General features: G+C 41.9%; 1 protein-coding gene across 18 annotated transcripts in view; it reads right to left on the bottom strand.

The window, feature by feature from the left end:
- Window positions 1-22,365, bottom strand: part of dst (dystonin) — a 570,552-nt gene that overhangs the window by 161,676 nt on the left and 386,511 nt on the right. For all 18 annotated transcript variants that reach the window (XM_069886058.1, XM_069886062.1, XM_069886061.1 and 15 more), the window contains 3 exons: window positions 19,698-19,933; window positions 12,311-12,440; window positions 1,942-2,141 (listed from right to left, as the gene is read on the bottom strand). In XM_069886058.1, coding sequence (XP_069742159.1) covers window positions 1,942-2,141; window positions 12,311-12,440; window positions 19,698-19,933 — 566 coding nt within the window. The remainder of the gene's footprint in view (window positions 1-1,941; window positions 2,142-12,310; window positions 12,441-19,697; window positions 19,934-22,365) is intronic.

The raw sequence follows: 22,365 nt of genomic DNA on the forward strand, positions 1-22,365 counted from the left end.
ACTGGAATACTGGAAGGTCAGAAATCCAATGGGTCGAGTAGCCACCTGTACTGAGGCATAATGGAATACTGGAAGGTCAGAATCCAATGGGCAGATGAAAAATTATGAAGACTTTTGAAAAGGGAAATGGGGGAAAAAAAATCAATTTCAACGAGGCAAACAAATGAGTGAGCTGATGGGCAAGCATTAAAACAAAAGAGAAATGTAATTTCAAACCACAAGCTTGTTAAAATGTCCCATAAGAAAAGAATAGCGCAAGTAGAATGGCCAAAAAGCTTTTCTAAGAAAACGTTAGGTATGGATTTAGTTCACCAAGAAAGGCTGCAGACGCTGTAATTGTAGGTTAATCCACAATAAGTGCTGGAGAAACACAGCAGGTCCCGTAGCATGCATAGAAGGTAAGGATATATAACCAACATTTCGGGCCTGAGCCCTTTGTCAAGGGCTGAGCAAAAAGCAGGAAGACATCTGAATTAAAAAGGTGGACAGAGGAGGAAAGAAGGGGAGTACAGGCCAATAGGCAAGAGCTCATTTAAAGGTGCAGATTTAAATGGTTTAAGGCAGTGGTTTCCAACCTTTTATTTTCCACTCACATACCACCTTACTAACTATAGAGCACCTTTGGCATAGGATGTACTCTGTGTACCTCAAAGTGCCACAACTGAAGCAGAACTGAGCTCCAGCTATTAAAACAGAACACACAAATAGAAGGACAATGTAGTGCATGACAACTCTTCTCAGTAAGAACCTTTTGCTGACTTCATAACTAAAGCAGAGCACATGGTAATATCTACTCCAGAGAAAATTTAGCCCAACAGCCATGTTAGGGAATTTTTACATTGTGCCAACTCACATTATGTTGAGATAAAAATATTTTGGGTATATACAAAGTTGCTAAAAACTACTGAATTGTACAACACTGCTGCTTCAATCAGCTAAAAATACCTTCAGTGGCCGACATTTAAGGAGATCTTTCAGAAGGGATAAAAAGATACATTCCAACAAGAAAAATTCCTCGGGGAGGGTCCTACCCTGCATGGTTAAACTAAAAATAGTAATGATAGCATTCAACAAGGAAAAGGGTAAAATTGGATGGAAATTTCAAAGCCAACATTGGTCTTGTAGAAAGTGTCTGGGTAATTAAAAATGGAAAACAAAGGACTACAGATAAACTCAACAGGTGTTTTGTCTCAGTCTTCACTAAAGAGGATACTAGCATTATCCCAGAATACATCAGGAATTTGGAGAGAGGGAAGAACTCAGCAAAATTCCTGTCATGGGGAAAGTAAATTCTGGAGTTGTGGCTTGACAAGTCTCTGGCTCCTGGGTGGATCTCACACCAGAGTCTTAAGAAAAGTGGTGAATGAGATAGTTACTGAGCCATTATTAATCTCCAGTTTTGGGAGAGGAACATTGGATTGGAATATTGCAAACACAAACTCCTTTATCAAAAATGGGAGAGAGAGAGATAGAAAGCAGGAAACTACAAGCCAGATAGCTGAGAACAGAGGTATATAAATTTCTGGCAGGACGGATATCTTTAAGGCAGAGTGAAGTCGATAAGCAAGATGATGAAAGGTTACTGTGGGGATGCTGAATTGGGCCTACAATTAGATCAGCTGTGATCTTATCAAATGCTGGAGTGGTATTACTATTAGGAGCACGCTTTGCATCTCACCACTCAACATCCTTGGGCTTGTGCTAAGGTCTTTGAAAGACTGTCTAATTAATTCCATTCTCTTGCTCTTTCATCGTAATCTTGTCAATTCCACCCTTCCCTCTCAATATTCATCAAACTCCCTTTTGGAAGTTATGACTGCATCTTTTTCCACCCTTTCAGGCATCGCAGTCCAGGCTCTCCAATTTCAGTGGAACTGTTCACCCCAATGAATAAGGATTGACAAATTACTGTTAATGCTGATGACCAATGGCACTCCTTACCTGAACTTGTTGTTTCTGATTGTTCAGCATATGAGGATCAATGGAGAGCGGTCCCAACACATTCATCATTAGCTCCTTTTCAACCAGCCACTGACGAAGCTGCACCTCTGCCGTTTCAAACTGGGTGAGGAAACTGGAGGACTCCTCCAACTTCTGCTGCCGCTCACTGGTCAGCTGGCTGACCTTTTGCCATTTAGAGTCTAGGGTCAAGAAGAATGAACATGAGTGGTGCAACACTTCAGACAAACAAAAATGTCTTCAGAGCAGCAACTTAGCACTGGAGTCTCCCTTTCCTCTATTAGAGCCACAGAGCACAACAACACAGAAAACAGGCCCTTTGGCCCATCTAGTCTATACCAAACTATTATTCTGCCTAGTCCTACTAACCTGCACCCTCATACCTCACCCATCCATGAACCTGTCAAAATTCTTCTTAAATGTTGAAATTGAGCCCACATTTATCTCTTCAGCTGGCAGTTTGTTCCATGCTCCCACAACTCTTTGTGTGATGAAATTTCCTCTAATATTCCCCCTAAGCCTCTCCCCTTTCACCTTTGACCCATGTCTCTGGTTTGTATTTCACCTTACCTCAATGGAAATATCCTATTTGTATTTGCTCTATCTATACCCTCCATCATTTTGTTTCCCTCTATCAAATTTCCCCTCATTATTCTACACTCCAGGGAGTAAAGACATAACCTGTTTACCTTTCCCACTCACTCAGTTCCTCAAGTCCCGGCAACATCCAAGTAAATCATCTCTGCACTCTCGTTTTTATTGATATCTTTCCTGTAGTTAGGTGATCAAAACAGCACAAAATACTCCAAATTTGGCCTCATCAATGCCTTACACAACTTTATAGTAACATCCAACTCCTATTCTCAATACTTTGATTTATAAAGGCCAAAATGCCAAAAGCTCTCTTTACAACTCTATCCACCTGTGACGCCACTTTCATGAAATTATGTATCAGTATTCCTAGATCTCTCTGTTCTACCGCATTCCTCAGTGCCTTACTGTTTACCATGCATGTCCTACCTTAGGTTGTCCTTCCAAAATGCAACACCTCACACTTGTCTGCTCTAAATTCCATCTGCTATTTTGCAGCCCATTTTTTGAGCTGGTCCAGCTCCCTGTCTTCCTCGCTGTCCACAACACCTCCAATCTTAGTGTCATCTGCAAACTTGCTGATCCAATTTCCCACATTATCATCTGGATCATTGATATGAATGACAAAAACAATAGACCCAGCACTGATCCTTGAGTCACACCATTAGTCACAGGCCTCCAGAGAGTCAAACATCCACTATCACTCTCTGGCTCCTTGCATAAAGCCAGTGTTGAATCCAGTTTACTTCCTCACCATGAATACCGAGCGACTGAACCTTTCTGACTAATCTCATGCGTGGGAAAGGAAGAGATGGCAAGTAGGACAGGAAAGTTGGTGTGGGATGAGTGGACTAGCATGAATGGGTGAGGGGCAAGTGGGGACCGAGACAAGCAGGATGGGGAAGGAAGGTGCAATGGAAGGGAGAAAGCAGAAAAAAATGGGGATAGGAGTGGTGAATCCTGCACATTCAGGACAAGGAGCTGGCATGTAGCTTGACTAAAGAGTTGAGTGATTTCACCGTATCAATGATGAAGGGTGGGAGAGAAGGCAGGGAATGCCTTACATACAGAGAGTGCAATGGAGCATGTATAGAATGAGCACAGCAGAGTAATCAGGAAGACTGAAATAAAGGATGTAGAATGAATAGGGATAAACAGGTCACACAGAAAGTGAGTAAAAATAGGCAGATGCAACAAGACAAAGCAAGGAAGGATGGGGATTTTCCTTTGTGGATAATTGGGGTGGGGGAATACATAATTGACCTTGCTGACTGTTGGCAGAAAAAGTGTGCATGTGGTACTGAGGATGGAAAAAAATTACAGTAATTGCACATTCAGGAACAAAGGCCTCACTCAGAAGATCAGCATTTTATTGGGTGCTACTGGCTACCTTTGAAGATGGTAGGGGATCACCTTTTTAGACCACCACAGACAGCAACAGAAAGAGCACCCTGACTGCTTTTACTCTGTGAATTAGACTGAGAGACCTCCTGTTCATCAGATTGTAAACACTGATCCGGCCACTGCAAAGGCAAGGCCCCCAGAAAGATCAGCATTTTATTGGGTGCTACTGGCTACCTTTGAAGATGGTAGGGGATCACCTTTTTTAGACCACCACAGACAGCAACAGAAAGAGCACCCTGACTGCTTTTACTCTGTGAATTAGACTGAGAGACCTCCTGTTCATCAGATTGTAAACACTGATCCGGCCACTGCAAAGGCAAGGCCCCCAGAGAAAGCAGAGGGTTTTATTTACGACATTAGCTTCATTGTCTTAACACGAATAGGGCGGCACAGTCAGCGTTGCAGTTCACTCAATTCTATCACAGTGCCAATGACCTGGTTCCGAACCCAGCCCTGTCTGCAAGGAGTTTGAGCATTCTCCCTGTGTCTGCGTGGGTTTCCTCCAGGTGTTCACGTTTCCTCCCACCCTTCAAAACATATGGATTTGTAGGTTAATGGGTAAATTTGGGTGGCATAGGCTTGTGGGCTGGAAGGGCCTGTTATTGTGCTGTGTCTCCAAATTAGTATAAATTTAAAACATTAAATGAATGGGAGAGTGGAATCACCTGATAGCAATTTGTGGGTGATGATTCTGGTCACCTCTGGTGCACTTATGTGATGGATGGATGTATCCAATACCGACATGCTTTAAAGGACACAAATACATAAATTACCCCCACATCATTTAATTTGCGGGGGTGGGGGTGGGGAGTGGGATCTAGACATTGCTGGGAAGGCTAACAGTTACTGTCCCATCTATAATGATACTTGGATAAAAGAGCATCCCATAACTTGGTTTATTTTACCAACAAGTCATCAAAAAATATCAAGCAGCAAGAAAGTTGTATTATATTCACACACTAGCAACCTTTAGTTTGACGGGCAATTGACTAGTAGCAGTAAAAAGAATCCTGCTCCACAGAAAACATTGGGAGTTTCAAGCCACATCCCGTTAAATGCTTTGAGAAGAGAGATCACAGGGGAACTAAAGCTTTCTAATTCCTCAAAGCAGCTGGTGACAGTTTGAGATTAGTACATATATAAATATTTAATACAATGTCAGAAATTGGGGACTAACTTTTGTCAGATGATGTAGTGACAGGCATGTTAAGCAACAACAAGCATGTGCTGAAATACAGCACTAGGTAGCAATTTAGGGAAGGGCATAATCCACAACAAAAGACTCTCTTGTCTACTTTTTATAAAAGGAGTTGACTCAGTCCATAATTTCATCACACCATGCATGGCTAACTTGCCTGACCTCATTAGTCTAATGAGCAGACAATACCTTTATTGGCGATTTAGAAGAAACTGCTTTGGGGGCTATAGGTTTCCATTCGTACGTACAGTTGTGGGGTTTTGATCACTCAGCATATTGCAGAAATGAATGCCAAACCCATACAATTAATTCTTTTCCACAACACTCCTGATAAATTTTTGTACCCGATAAGCCAAAATACTTCTGTCAACCAAGCCTATGAAATGGCCACAAACAAAGATGAAACTTCTTTCAGAAAGAAGGTACAGAAGCCTGAAGGAAGTACAGCACATCCTGATTCAAGAATATTTTTTTTCTCTATCAGGCTCTTGAATCTCCCCGAACTACTCGACAATAAACTACTCTGGAATACAAGAGTATGATAATGCCATTTTGACTCTGATCCATTATTCAATAACATCATCTATCTTTGTCATTTATCAGCCTTATCCCTATTTCTGTCTAGAAATTATCCATGTCTCTTTTGAACAAACTCAGTGACAAACCTCCATGAGGTCCTGTCTGCCCTATTGTTGAACTTTTGTATTCTTTCACTGTCTGAATACTTAGTTTCTATCTTTTAAATTTATTATCTCTTTCTGTATTAGGGTAATTTAATGTACACCATTGTAATTTTTTGACAAAACTACCTGTTTGGCTGCAGCAAGTAAGAATTTCAGTGCATCTGTACGTTGTACTCATGTGTATGGCAACAAACTTATTATCATTATCAAATATTAAAGTTTCCTTTTTTCTTTAAGGGGAGTTAGGGAGGGGGCAAAAGGAGAGAATAATCTGAAGTAGATAAAAAGCAATTTTTTTAAATAAGCAAATAAATTGAAAGAGTTGAAATTTCAGAACTCAACATCAAAACAGCTAAAAGAAGCTTAATGTTTAACAGTCCCGGCATCTGTGACATTTCAGAAGATATGTCCCATGGACAATTCCATTTGAGATCGAGAAGATAGAAGTAGGATGCAAATTGTAATTTTATCTGTTTGTTATCGTTTCAACAGAGTTAAGGTATGTTGGCTTCTCACTGCCTAAATCTGAGGAATTTTAAAAATCAGTCATGGTTCTGTAAACCCAACTACAGAGACTGCCAATGGCAGATAAATAAGCCTTAAGGAGGGGTGAGGAAGAGAGGAGGGGAAAGGAAAATGCAAGAAGGGGGAGGTAGGAAGGCCTTCAGGAGAGGGTGATGTGAAAGATAAGGAGAAAGCAGGAGAAGGGCAGAGAAAACGGATAATTGAAGATGGGGAGAAACTGTATGTGGAATACAGGGATTAATAGTGCAGGAAGAGCAGATTTCAGGGTCTCAAGAATGGGAGGGGAAAAGCAGATGAGGTGGGAGTAAAAGGGTGGGAGAAGGGGTCCAAGGAGGGGAAGTGGGTTAATAGAGGTGAAGTGTGGGAGCAGAGAAATAGCAGGAGGAGGAGGTAAAGTGGAGGGGAGAAGGAACAGTAAGGGATGGGGAGAGGGGGTGTGGAGGCAGGGGAGTGGGGGTGTGGGGGTAGGGATATGGTGAAAGAACATTGGAATACAAGAGCATAATAATGCCATTTTGACTCTGTTCCATTATTCAATAACATCATCTATCTTTGTCATTTTTCAGCCTTATCCCTATTTCTGTCTAGAAATCTATCCATGTCTCTTTTGAATAAACTCAGTGACAAACCTCCATATCAATCAGGAAGGGTGTCCCAAGGGTTCACAAACCTCTGACACATCTCCTCATCTGAGTCTGCCCCTTGCACTGAGACTGTGACCTTACTCATTCCAGTGGAAACATCCTTAGCCAATGGAAATATCGCATCCATATTCCCTCCCTGCAATTCTCCTGCTGAGTCATCATACTGTTCCTCTCTCTGGAGGATACCTCTCATTCTTTTAAACCCTCAAGATTAAGAGGCCTGGTCTGTTCAATTTCTCCTCCGACAACAGAACCAGTCTGGTGAACTTTCCCGACGTTAATTATGCAGGGCATGTACAGGCTGTATACAGTAAGTTATACAAGCGTGGTTTCACTCACATAACTATAGTAAGAGAGTAAGGAGTAGAAGAAGTCAAAGGGGCAGAGGGATGAAAGTTTAGAATGAAACTCCTCTGCATTGAAGGAGCATCAGTATAGATTACAAACTAGTGTGCTAATTACACAGCCTTTCCGAAAAAATGAATGGGAGAACTAACTCTATCAAAAGTGAACACAAACCAAAAATGCTTTGTGAGCATAGATCAATGAGAACAACACGGATGATGGGATGCCATGTCGGCCATTCAATACCAACTATTCATCCACTACCCTGAAGAGAAGTCTTTTCATATTAATGAGCATTTCTGTTGTGCTAAGCTACCCATTTCAATGACTTGTTGCTAAAGTCAATCGCTTCATGTGTCAAGTTGCACATTTGGTGTTCCTTGACCTTACGTTGGGAAGATCAACGTAAGATGACTGTTATTTTCAATGGAAAGACAAGGGAACCATTCAGTACAAGGTTAAAATTAAAAGGATCATTTGCAGAATAACGAAGTTACAATGAGACAACCTTTAATTGGAGCTGCATTTAAATAAGAATACATGGGTTCATTTGTGAACTGAACAGAGAGGAAAGTAAATTAACAAGTTTATGCTTATTAAACTTTCAAATTATGCCTCAATTCTAGATTTGGTCTGGTCAACGTGTTCAAAATGAGAATGGATTTGATTGGTCAGATAAAAACAAATGGCTTCTTGATGAGAAGAACCTACAGCATCAGTCAAGTCAGTTTGGACTTACTCACAGGATAGGAGCTCTTTTCACCCAAGTCCAAATTACACTTTCAAAGCAGAGATTAATTGATTTTGATGGATGAGGATATTGATGGTTAATCAAAGGAATGCATATATGAATAAGCAGTGACCAGACATCAAGGCCTTGTTATTAGATTCTAGAACGCTAAGGGTTTAGTGCAGTGGTTCTCAACCATTTTCTTTCCACTCACATCCCACTTTAAGTAATCCCTATGCCATCGGTGCTCAGTGATTAGTAAGGGATTGTTTAAAGTGGGATGTGAGTGGGAAGGGAAGGTTCAGAATCACTGCTCTAGACCCAATTGTTACTGAAATATTTTGCTTGGGAAAAACTGTCATTGGCCCATTTCCTTTGGAGTTATGAAACCATGCACATAACGAGTCAGTTAGGGATATTTAAAACTGTGGTTCTCAACCATTTTCTTTCTACCTACATACCACAGAGCACCTATGGCATAGGGAATATTTAAAGTGGTATGTGAGTGGAAAGAAAAAGGTTGAGAACCACTGGTTTAGTGGAGCAATGTTTTTTTTAAAATCTTGACTAGGGACTGTGGGAACAAGTGCCAAGTGAGGGGCGGAGCAAACAGTTTAATAGATGCCAGGATTGGTAAGTGTTCTTTTGGATCTCCCCATTGGCTAATTAGCTCTAGCCAATAAAAAGATGGGAAGCACATGGTGCAGGCAGTATGTGAGAATCTCAGGGAAGGAGTGGGGCTTTGAGGCTTTGGTGAGAAGAGGCTGAGTTGGTGGTGGTGCAGGAGCTGAAGTAAGGGCCAACCTATTCGAGGAACTAAAAGGATTTGGCAGATTGGCACGGGTAAGGGCAGGTTTTTATTTATCTTATATATTTTTTTCTTCTAGTCATTGACAGTAGGAATGACCGCCAGAGCAAGGGAATGCTCCTCTTGCAGAATGTGGGTTGTCAGGGAAGCCAGCAGTACCCTTCACGACTTCATCTGTGAGAAGTGCATCCAGCTCCTGTTCCTTAAAAACAGAGGAAGTGATAGACAGGAGTGACAAGGATGCTATCACACCAAGGAGGCAGGAGGAGAGTAGCTAAGTGACAGTCAGGAGAGGGAAAGGGATCAGGTAGGCAATGTAGGGTACCCCTGTGGCTGTTCCCCTCTATAACAAGTGTACCATTTTGGATACTGTTGTTGGGGGAGGGGGTTGCCTACTGGGGTCAAACCACCATGATCAAGTATCTAGCAGGGGGTCTGGTCTCATGACTAAGAAGGAGAGTGAGGAGAAGAGATGAGCCTTAATGATAGGGGATTCCAAAGTTAGGGGGCAGATAAATAGTTCTGTGGAATGGATCGAGATTCTTGGATGGTATGTTGCCTCCCTGGTGCCAGGGTCCAAGATATCTCAGATCTAGTTCACGGTATTCTCAGGAGGGAGGGTGAGCAGTCAGATGTTGTAGTCCATGTAGGAGCTATTGACGTGGGTAGGAAGGATGAGGAGGTCCTGCAAAGAGAGTTCAGAGAGTGAGAGGCTGAAGGGGAGGACCTCCAGGATTGTAAACTCAGGATTGCTGTCCATGCCCCATGCTAGTGAGGTTAGAAATAGGAGGATAATGGAGCTTACACATGGCTAAACAGATGGTACAGGAGGGAGTGTTTCAGGTTTCTGGATCATTGGGCCCACTTCCAGGGAAGATGGGACCTGTTCCGACGGGATAGTTTGCATTTGAACTAAAGTGGGACTAATATCCTTGCAGGAATGTTTGCTAGTGCTGCTCCGGTTGTGACAGATTTTTAACTTTCCACATATTGACTGGAACTCCCACACTGCAAAATGGCTGGATGGCTTGGAGTTTGTCAAATGTATTCAGGAAAGTTTTCTAAATCAATATATTAAGGTGTCAACTGGAAAGAGTGCAATATTGGATCTCTTATTGGAGAACGTTACAGGACAGGTGACAGAAATATGTATAGGGGAACATTTTAATCCAGTGATCATAATGCCATTAGTTTCAAGTGAATTATGGATAAGGGAAGTTCTGGGCCTCGGGTTGAGATTTTAAATTAGAGAAAGGCCAATTTTGAGGAAATGAGAAAGGATCTAGAAAGCGTGGATTGGGATAAGTGGTTTTCTAGCAAGGATGTGCAAGTGGAGGACCTTCAAAGGTGAAATTTTGTGAGTACAGAGTTTGTATGTTCCTGTCAGGATTAAAGGCATGATTAACAGACAAAGGGAACCTTAATTTTTGAGGGATAATGGGGATCTGGTTCAGAAGAAGAGGTGTATAGCAGGTATAGGCAGCATGGAGCAAATGAGGTTCTCAAGGAGAGTGTAAAATGCAGTAAAAAAAAAAGACATCAGGTAGGCTTAAAAGAAGACATGATGTTGCTTTGGCAGACAATGTGAAGGAAAATCCTGATTGTTTCTCTAGGTATATTAAGAGCAAAAGGATAGTAAGGGACAAAATTGGTCCTATTGAAGATCAGAGTGATCAATTATATATGGAACTAAAAGAGATGGCGGAGACCTTAAATGGGCTTTTTGCATCAGTAATTACTCAGAAAACAGGCACATGTTTGTGGGAAGTCAGGAAAATAAGCAGTGAGGTCATGGAACTTATACAGATTGAAGAGGAGGAAGCGCTTGCTGTCTTAAAGCAAATAAGGGTGGATAAATCCCCAGGCCTGACAAGATACACCCTCAGACATTGGGAGAAATATTTAAAATGTCCTTAGCCACAAGCGTGATGCCAGAGGATTGGAGGGTAACTCATGTTGTTCTGTAGTTTAAAAAGGGTTCCAAAATTAACCCAGGAATTATTAGTAGGTAAATTATTGAAAGGTGCTCCAAGATATCAGATATGCAAGTATTTGAATAGCCATGGACTGATTAGGGATAGTCAACACTGCTTTGTGTGTGGTTGGTTGTGTTTAACCAATCTTGTAGAGTTTTTTCTACAAGGTTACCAGGAACGTTAATGAAGGAAAGGCTGTAGATGTTGTTAGCATGGACTTCAGTAAGATCTTTAATAAAGTCCCATATGGAAGGTTAGTCAGGAAGGTTCAGACACTCGGTATTCATGGTAACATTTATAAACTAGAATTGACATTAGCTGCATGAAAGAAGCCAGAGAGTGGTAGTGGATGATTGCTTCTCAGACTGGTGTGCCTCAGGGAATCAGTGCTGGGACTATTGTTGTTTGTCATCTATATCAATGATCTGGATGATAATGTGGTAAATTGGATCAGCAAGTTTGCAGATGACTCAAAGATTGGAGGCATTGTGGACTGTGAGAAAGGCTTTCAAAGCTTGCAGAGGGATCTGGACCAGCTGGAAAAATGGGAGATGGAATTTAATGCAGGCAAGTGTGAGGTATGACATTTTGGAAGAACAAACCAAGAAAGGACATACATGGTAGGGCTCTGAGGAGGGAGGTAGGGAAGAGGATCTGGGAATACAGATCTATAATTCCTTTAAAGTGGCATCACAGGTAGATAGGGTTGTAAAGAGAGTTTTCAGCATATTGGCCTTCATAAATCAGAGTATTGAGTATAGGAGTTTGGATGTTATAGTAAAATTGTAAAAGTCATTGGTGAGGCCATATCTGGAGAATGGTATACAGTTTTCACCATCTAACTCCAGAAAAAATATCAATAAGATTGAAAGAGTGGAGAGATTTACTAGGATATTGCCCAGACTTTAGGAACTGAATGACAGGGAATGGTTAAATAGATTAGAACTTTATTCCCTGGAATGTAAAAAAATGAGGTATTTAAAATTATGAGGGGGATAGACAGAGTAAATATAGGTAGGCTTTTTCCACTGAGGGTAGGTGAGATACAAACCAGAGTTCATGGGTTAAGGGTGAAAGGGGAAAAATTTAGAGGGAACTTTAGGGGCAACTTCTTCAACAGAGAGGGTAGAACAAGCTGCCAGCTGAGGTGGTAAATACGTACTCAATTTTAACATTTAAGTAGAATTTGGATAGGTACATGGATGGGAGATGTAGGGAGAGATTTTGGCTGGGTGCAGGTCAATGGGACAAGGCAGAATAATAGTTTGGCACAGACTAGAAGAGCCAAAGGCCTGTTTCTGTGCTGTAACCTTCTACTTACCTCACCTGAACCAACTTTTCATCAAAATTTCAATGGGTGTTTTGATTGACAAGGAAAGGTTAAAGAGGTAATATCAAAGTTCAGCTACTACTCTGCATTCATCCAATAGATCAATTGAAAGATTACTTATATAATCCAGCATCTGCTTCCATTTCCCTGCATCAGGCGAGTCTGGGTTCTCCTGCAGCAGCAAAGTCAATTTCTCCTTCGCCTGTTCAACTTTGTCAGTGTTTTGCTTCAATTCACCTTCGAGCACCTGGAACAAGGAAATTAGGAAGAGTTTACCAAGGAATAGATGCCTCTTGATCAGGCATTTTCATTTAATTCTTTAGATCAAACAACAAATGAAAGGGATACAAATCAGAAACACAAGGATGGGATAGATACAAGTATTCATTATATTGTAGCATTAGAAACACACTTTCTTAATGTAAAGTAATTGTCCACAAAATGCTCATCGACAAAGAAATAGAATATTTACAGCTCAGTTCTTCCTCCGCCGGAAGCTTATTCCACATCCCAAACACCCTTCGCATGAAGAAATTTCTCCTCCTGTTCCCCTTATAATTTTCCCCCTTCAATCTCAAACCATGGCCTCTGGTTTGAATATTCCCCACTCTTATTTGAAAAAGCCTATCCATGTTGACTCTCTCTGTCCCTTTAAAAATCTTGAACACCTCCATCAAATCCCCCCTCAATCTTCTATGCTCCAGAGAAAAAAGCCCCAGGCTGCTCAACCTTTCTCTGTAACTCAAACCTTGACATCCTGTCAACATTCTCGTGAACCTTCTCTGCACTCTCTCAATTTTGTTTATATCCTTCCTATAATTTGGTGACCAAAACTGCACACAGTATTCCAAATTTGGCCCCACCAATGCTTTGTACAATTTCATCATAACATCCCAATTCTTGAATTCAATACTCCGATTTGTGAAGGCCAACATTCCAAATGCCTTCTTCACCACTCTATCTACCTGAGTATCAACTTTGAGGGTACTATTTACCAGAACTCCTAAATCCCTTTGTTGCTCTGCACTTCTCAATTATCTACCATTCAATGTATATGACCTATTTAGATTTGCCTTTCCAAAATCCAACACTTCACACTCATACTTTCATTCATCATTGAGACTTTATTTTATTTTTGGTTTCTTTGATTTTTTAATTTACTGTAGTTAGCATTAAATATAAAGAATTTTTGAAATATTTCAAATATTTTGCCACAGCAATGTGATTTATTAGACAGAAAAGCAACCCATATAAGAAAGAAACCAAACATTAAACATTATAGAAAATGTGTGTGCCACTCTGGAATAAATAAGTCACCTTTATTGTCATTTGATTGTACAATCCAATGAAATACCATTCTCCTGTCCTCTGCAAAACACGCAGACACACAACAACTCATACAAATTATAGATGTCCAGGACAAGTATTCATCAATACAAATAAATAAATAAATGCTGCTTCATGAATATGAGAGTCTTGGATGGTCAGTGTGAGCAGTGTAAGTGCTTCATTCTCAATCTCCACCTGACCCTCAGAACATCAGACACAATTATTTACCCTGTGTATTGGCTGATGAATGTCAGAATCTCTTTCCTATCAGGCACAATATCGGTTGAGATTTTCCAAATTCTGTGAGGATTCCTCCCTTTCAATAAAATCTGTTCTCACATCCTTGGAAAGAAACTTGGTTTGAGGCACTGGGTTTGAATGCACTGTTCAACATTTTTAATGACGTGTGATAGGATGTTTCTCCAATCAGTGTCATGTTTGCGGTTTTCCTGCCTGCGGTCTACTCTTCCCCATTCACATCGGATGGGGTTGATTAACCAACTGGCCATGTCAGTTTTACAGGTACACAGATGAAAATGTACACACAAAGTGCCCTCCTTTCTCCTGACCCTACACGATGGAAGACATCAGCACACGGGATTATTGCTTATTGTACCAAAGGAAGTCTTTCAGACCATCTTTGAAAATTTGCCATTTAGTTTCTGCTGTTCCCGTGGCCCTGCAGATTTCATTTTAAATATCCAGTTCCATTTTGCAAATCATTCATAGCTGCTTCTTCTATCACTATATCCAAAACCATTAATGACTCAGTGCATGTTTGAAGTGCTCCGCACCTCTTCTTTCTGCAATTTCTGACCAGAATGAGCTGACTCCACTTTGTGCTGCTATGATTTTATGAGACATTCACCTTTTCGTTGGCAATTTACAAGCCAGTGCCTTTAAAAGAGGCTTTGAGTTCAATGTTTAACTTTCCACTGACTGCTCAGTTTTCACAAGAATTTTTTTTTAAATTCACCACGTGGTAGAAGCCTATTCCGGCCATTGAAACATGTGCCGCCCAATTGTACCCAATTAACCTACAACCCCATATGCTTTTTGAAGGGTAGGAAGAAACTGGAACAGCAGAGGCAAACTCATACTGACCACAGGGAGAACGTACAAACTCCTTACAGACAGTGCCGGATTCAAAGCTGGCGCTGTAATACTGTTGCTCACCATAATAAAAGCCAAAATTGGGGAGTTTTGTAATTTGACCTCAGTCCAGCTGCATGAACTGAGGTTATTAACGTAGAAAATATATCATTAAAATCATTTTGTATGAACAATTTCAATTAAGAGTGAAGCTGAAGGAGAATTTTTTAAAAATGCGCCATTCTCCCCCTGCCGTGGGGAATGTTCATTTTCGATTATGTCGATAATTAGAAATTTGTACCATTGGAAAGGTCCTTTCAAATCATCAGTGCTGCTGGACAGCAATTCAAGACGTTTTGCAGAGATCAGCTGTAGCCCGGTAATGATATTTTATCTCCCTTCAGAAAGTTTGAGTCAGTTCCTTCACCTTCCCAATCTGAACTGCAACCCAACTGCATCATATTGTTGATCCATCTGCTAAAGACCATTAGTGCTACAATGATATTATCATTATTACTGTTTATTATTAATCATAAAACCCTAAGACACATGAGCAGAAATGGGTTATTCAGTCCATCAAGCCTGTCCCACCATTTAAACTTGAGATGATCCATTTTCCCATTCAGCCCACTCCCTGGCTCTTTTCCCTGTAACCTTTGATGCCCTGGCTAATCAAAAACTTATTAATCTCTGCCTGAAATACACCCAATAACCTGGACTCCACAACTGTCTTCCATTATTATTTCTCCAGTGTCATTTTCTAGTGATCCTATATCTATTCTCACCTCTCTTTTCCTCTTTATATTTTTGAAGAAGCTTTTTGTATCTTCTTTGATATTATTTGTTTCTCTATTTTCATACTTAATCTTTTCCCTCCTCATGAGTTTTTCAGTTACCTTCTGCAAGTTTTTAAAAACTCCCCAATCCTCTATCTTCCCACTAATTTTTTGCTTCCTTGTATGCCTTTTCTTCAACTTTTACAATGGCTTTGACTTCCCGTCAGCCACAGCTGTTACAGTTTTCCATTTGAATATTTCATCTCTTTTATTTGTATTTATCCTACATCTTCTTCATTTCTTTTTTGAATATTTTTATTTTAAAAGACTCAAGCAAATATAATCGAACAATATATATATTTTTTTGTAGTAGGGATACTGCGGTTATAGTTCGAGGTTGAAGAAAGAAATCTCAAACATGAAGGGAGTGAAATCGACCCTGACTTTATTGGGCTTCAGCTCTGCCTTTTATCGGCAGCCGGCCGTGTCACCACCAGGACGTGGCTTGAGCAGGGCTGGCTGCTGACTGGCTGTCCCGAATCTGCGGGCCCAGATTGGACCCCCTGCGATCCACTGGTGGTAATTGGTTGATTCAACTGCTATTACTGTGGCCTATGGGAGCGGGTGTCTCATCTGGCGTGCTGTTTGCTCGATCACCGTGTTCAACTATATATAAAATAATAATTAAAATAAAGTATTTCTACCTCAGATATTAAATGAACCATAAAAGGAAAAACATTCATAAAAACTAATAATTAAAATATTATCTGTACCACAACCTTAATTCAGTTTCTTCTTTATTTATCTGTCAGGATGGTTTGTATCTTAATTTATTTCTTAAGGGGAGGGGGAAGGATAGATCATATCTGTGCACCCATTTGCCTCAAGTACGGCTGCCACACTTCACTGAACGTGTCATACTTCTTTCTCAAGTTATAAGTAATCTTCTCCAAGGGACGCAGCTTTGCATTTCCATACTCCACTGTGTAATACTAAGTTGAGAGTTGGACTTCCATACAACTGCTATACACTTCCCGGCTACCAACAAAGCGATCTTCACAAATTGAATTTGGTGTTTGGATAATGTAAACTGTATTTCACTAATATCTCCCAGAAGGAACAAATCTAAGTCTTGTGGAAACACCACTTTTGTAATTTTTTTAATATGTCCCCCAGTTCTACCCAGAAGGGTCTCACCTTTGTACATAGCCAGATGGAGTGGATAAAGGTTCCAACCTCTTCACCGCATCTGAAACACATATCCTGAAATTTCTGACCTTGATTTATGTAACTTTTGTGGTGTGAGGTACAACTAATGCAGGAAATTGTACTGCACCAGCATGTATCTAGCATTGATAATCCCTGTCATGCTGTGTAGACACGTCTTCCCACCAATTTTCATTAATTATTGCACCCAAGTCCAATTCCCAACTCTCCCTCAACCATTGTAGTCCCAGTTTCAAGCCATCACTTTGGAGTATGAAATGCATTCTAGAAATAAATTTAAATACATTTCCTTGTTGAATTAGAATTTCCATGGTGCTACTCTGGCAGAGTTATTGTTTGCCCTAATTTGTCTCTTAAGAAATATCTCAATTGTAGGAAGCAGAAGAATGTTCTATTAGATAATCCCAATTTAATTCTCAAATGCTTGAATGACATTAGTAGCCCTTGATCATAACAGTCCTTGAAACACTGATCCCTTTCTGGCACCAGATGTCCAGGATCCTGTTGTCCAGCATCATGGGTATTAAATTGTTTTGGGTCAAAGTTGTATTAGGAGATAGCCCCACCTTCAATCCAATGCATTGAAGTATTTTTTGCCATATTTGTTAAAGATGTTTTGATATGGGGATATTTGTCTTTTTGGAAATAAATTTGGTGTTTCATTTATATATAAATTCTCCTGCTGTACTTTCCCCTATCGAGTGTAGTCCAATTTGTGCCCAGTAAGGGCCCCTCCTCCCTCAAACAGTGAGACGATAAATCTCACTAGGCAGCCCAATAATATTTTTTGAAATCTTGTAGTTTTAGACCCTCTAATTTATCTTCTCATGTAATTTTTCCATGGAGACTCTAGCCACCTTCCCATTCCACAAAAAGTTTCTGACACATTCATTGAGCATTTTTAAGAAGCACTGGGGCAATGGAATGGGAAGCATTTGAAAAAGATAATGCAGTCTTGGCATCATACTCTTCCCAATAATGTTATGGGCAGAGCTTTCCATCTCGTCAAATATATATATTCTTTAGCTTGGCTTCGCGGACGAAGATTTATGGAGGGGGTAAATGTCCACGTCAGCTGCAGGCTCGTTTGTGGCTGACAAGTCCGATGCGGGACAGGCAGACACGGTTGCAGCGGCTGCAGGGGAAAATTGGTTGGTTGGGGTTGGGTGTTGGGTTTTTCCTCCTTTGCCTTTTGTCAGTGAGATGGGCTCTGCGGTCTTCTTCAAAGGAGGTTGCTGCCCGCCAAACTGTGAGGCGCCAAGATGCACGGTTTGAGGCGATATCAGCCCACTGGCGGTGGTCAATGTGGCAGGCACCAAGAGATTTCTTTAGGCAGTCCTTGTACCTTTTCTTTGGTGCACCTCTGTCACGGTGGCCAGTGGAGAGCTCGCCATATAACACGATCTTGGGAAGGCGATGGTCCTCCATTCTGGAGACGTGACCCACCCAGCGCAGCTGGATCTTCAGCAGCGTGGACTCGATGCTGTCGACCTCTGCCATCTCGAGTACTTCGACGTTAGGGATGAAAGGGCTCCAATGGATGTTGAGGATGGAGCGGCGACAACGCTGGTGGAAGCGTTCTAGGAGCCGTAGGTGATGCCGGTAGAGGACCCATGATTCGGAGCCGAACAGGAGTGTGGGTATGACAACGGCTCTGTATACGCTTATCTTTGTGAGGTTTTTCAGTTGGTTGTTTTTCCAGACTCTTTTGTGTAGTCTTCCAAAGGCGCTATTTGCCTTGGCGAGTCTGTTGTCTATCTCGTTGTCGATCCTTGCATCTGATGAAATGGTGCAGCCGAGATAGGTAAACTGGTTGACCGTTTTGAGTTTTGTGTGCCCGATGGAGATGTGGGGGGGGCTGGTAGTCATGGTGGGGAGCTGGCTGATGGAGGACCTCCGTTTTCTTCAGGCTGACTTCCAGGCCAAACATTTTGGCAGTTTCCACAAAACAGGACGTCAAGCGCTGAAGAGCTGGATCTGAATGGGCAACTAAAGCGGCATCGTCTGCAAAGAGTAGTCCACGGACAAGTTTCTCTTGTGTCTTGGTGTGAGCTTGCAGGCGCCTCAGATTGAAGAGACTGCCATCCGTGCGGTACCGGATGTAAACAGTGTCTTCATTGTTGAGGTCTTTCATGGCTTGTTTCAGCATCATGCTGAAGAAGATTGAAAAGAGGGTTGGTGCGAGAACACAGCCTTGCTTCACGCCATTGTTAATGGAGAAGGGTTCAGAGAGCTCATTGCTGTATCTGACCCGACCTTGTTGGTTTTCGTGCAGTTGGATAACCATGTTGAGGAACTTTGGGGGGCATCCGATGCGCTCTAGTATTTGCTATGGTATATAGATGGTAAATTTAAATTCTAGTGAATTTAATCACCATCTATATACCATAGCTTGCTTATCTGGCATTATAATGGACAAAGTCAGGGGTGAATGATCTGACAGCAGCCGAGCTTTGTACTCGGACTTCACTATCCTACTTCATCTTCCTCATTTCTTGCAGAAACTCCATCCACTGCTGATCTGCTTTATTCCGTACTGGTGCCTCCCCACCCCCTCCAATCTACTTGGGCCAGCTCCTCTCTGCCACTCTAATTCCTTTTATTCCACTGAAATAACAATTGACTTTAGTTTCTCCTTGTTAAATCTCAAATTGAACTCAATCATATTGTGATCGCTGCCCCATAATCATTAACATTATTAAGCAGCTTTTACTCTAAGAAAATCAGAGTGGCAACGATCAGCGTGAAGAGTTGGTGTACTGATGAAGTCATCAGTGGTTGCATTTCCCTTTCCCCATGTCACCATCAGCTGTTACTGGGATAGCATGGCTGAGAACAGAAAAGGGTCAGTGAATCATTTCTATCCCCAGGCCCACTACTCCAATGAATTTATTTCCAATAATATAATCAACAGATCAGTATTAATCCTATCCATTGCATTTCAGCTTACCTGCAGCTTTAAATAAAAACCTTTGAAACAATAATTTGGGTATCTGTATGTTAATTGGGCATACAATTAATTAGTAAATAGAGTTTGTTATTTCTTGACATATTTAACAATTAATAACATCAATGCCCACCTTGTGCTGTTCAATCTGCTCCTTTATGGCTTCATTCTCTGTTGGCAATGCATTCCAGCATGCAGCCCGCTTATCCACCGAGTCCAGCCATTCTCTGGCCAACAAGGCTTCCTTCTCGGTGCCCTGCCTCTGAGCCAGCATGGAATCCAGCTGGCCCTCCTTGCCCTTCAACAGGGCTCCCACTTCTTCATACTGATTATTCACATCTGCCATGTCTTGCTGGATAGCACTCAGCTCTGTGGCAAGAGAAATTACTTCAAATCACTGATGAGGGTTTTTTTTGCAACGGAATGCATTAATTAAAATAAAACAGGCAGATCAGAAGGTCACAAGTTTGTTATGTCTAAATATTGAATTTCAGTGTACTGCAACAATACAGAGTGGAAAACCAACAGTACTTCCTTTTGCTCCAATTGAAAAGCCTCATTGCATTTTCCAAGGTTGTTGAGAGTCCCACCTTTTATAAAAATCAGAAAGCAATCTATTATATGGCACTGAATTCTGATGAATTATTGAGCTGGCCTTTGCCTTCTATTCTCTCTTTCCTTACTGGAGCGACAGCTTCAGCAGGTTAACACAATACAGGTACACGAACCTTTATCCGGACATCTAAAATCCGGAAAGCTCCAAAATCTGGCAAGTGGGAATCGGCGGTTGGGGGAGGTGGCCGAGGGACCGGCGGTTGGGGGAGGCGGCCGAGGGACCGGCGGTTGGGGGAGGCGGCCGAGGGACCGGCGGTTGGGGGAGGCGGCCGAGGGACCGGCGGTTGGGGGAGGCGGCCGAGGGACCGGCGGTTGGGGGAGGCGGCCGAGGGACCGGCGGTTGGGGGAGGCGGCCGAGGGACCGGCGGTTGGGGGAGGCGGCCGAGGGACTGGCGGTTGGGGGAGGCGGCCGAGGGACCGGCGGTTGGGGGAGGCGGCTGGGCGACTGGAAGGGGGTGGGGGTGGATACAGCAGCACAATTCAGGTGGGCTTTACGAAATCCAGAAAAATCCGAAATTTGGAACACACTGTCCCCTAAGGGTTCTGGATAAAGGATTGTGTACCTGTATCTAGCTTTTAAAATCAATGTTTTAACTTAAGAATAAAGATAGTCTTTGCACCAAATAATGAGTGATTAAAAAGGGTTCATGGCAAACAGTGGAAATCAAATAGAATTAATATCGTCATGGAGCCCTTCTCATTGGAGCATGTAGGATAGCTCCATCTCACACAACAGGCCCCTTCTTCTATTGTTGGACAGGGAGTGGAACAGAGTAAGACCGACTCCCAGTTACAAGGACACTGCCTCCTTCTCTTTTCACTCAGTGAGCAGCGCATCCACCTCAGAGTCAGAAAATTATTGTTCCAAGACCATTTACAGAAACTTTGCACAATAACCTGTGCTAAAGTGGCAGTGCAGTATGGACCAAATCATGCATTGTTTTATTGTAAAAGCCTTTAAACAGAACCTTCCCCAAATGGCTGTAAAAGAGCCTTTGGCTCTCTATGAACAGGAATGTGAGAGCTCTCCCTAATGCCCCGAACAATACTTAATCTTCAAACATCATAACTTAGGAATGATTACGTTCAGTAATACCAGACTAGACAACCATTGGAAAGAGTACGAGAGTAGTACATCCCATGGCTTGTCAATTATTGTGTATTTCCAGCACAAAAAAACTCTGGATAACAAATGCATGATAAGGGAATGGAACATCTTGAGGCTGAGTAAACAATGGGAGGGTGTGGGAATAGAGCATTACTGAGCACGAGTACAACATCTCATGCCTGGACAACCAATGAGGAGATTGTGGGAGTAGAGCATCACATGTTGGAGCAACCACAGGGTATGGGAATGGGGCATCATTGGAGGAAGTGTGAGGGAAGGCACTGTGAGGTCAGACTTCATCAAAATGGCACCATTGGCTGTCCTCATAAACTGACCAGTCAATCATCACTTTGAGCATCTACATCTAACGCAGCATCTACCACACCAACATTTCAACATCAATTAACCCACCACAAAGGGCATTAACTTAGCATTCAAAATAAAGAAGGGATTTGTACAAATGTCTTTGCTGTGACCTTCCCTGATGTGGTTTTCTTGCTGAACAAGGAGATTTGCCTGTGATTCTGCGTCACAATCACCTGGGGCAATTGCATCAAGGGACTTACGAGTAACTGATCTATCCACTGAAAACGTTAATGTGAGGTGCTGCCCCAAGAAGGCAGGACCATCATCACCCTGGTCACAACCACTTCTTGCTGCTATCTGCAGACAAGAGATACAAAAGCCTGAGGTTCACCACCCTTAGGTTCAAGAAAGATGTCTTTTGAACAGCGGTCAGGCTCCTGAACCTCCCCTTACTCCCCTATCCTTAAGCTACTTCGGAACAACCAAAAGATCTGTCTGTGCTACTGAAATAAGGTGGTGTCGTAAAAAAGCAGCCTCTCTCCTCAGAGATCACCACCACCCAGGCAGTGCCCTCTTCACTCTGCTACCATCGGGGAAAAGGTACAGGAGCCCAAAGACAAGCACTCAGCGGTACAAGGACAGCTTCTTCCCTGCTGTCATCAGATTCCTGAATAATCCATGAACCAAAGACACTGCCTTACTTTTCATGCACTATAATTTTTTGTATATTAGTGTTGAAAGATGTTTAATCATATGAAGGTTTACACCGTTA

Source organism: Narcine bancroftii, chromosome 6, assembly GCF_036971445.1.
Source record: "Narcine bancroftii isolate sNarBan1 chromosome 6, sNarBan1.hap1, whole genome shotgun sequence".
In the NCBI taxonomy this organism is placed as follows: Eukaryota; Metazoa; Chordata; class Chondrichthyes; order Torpediniformes; family Narcinidae; genus Narcine; species Narcine bancroftii.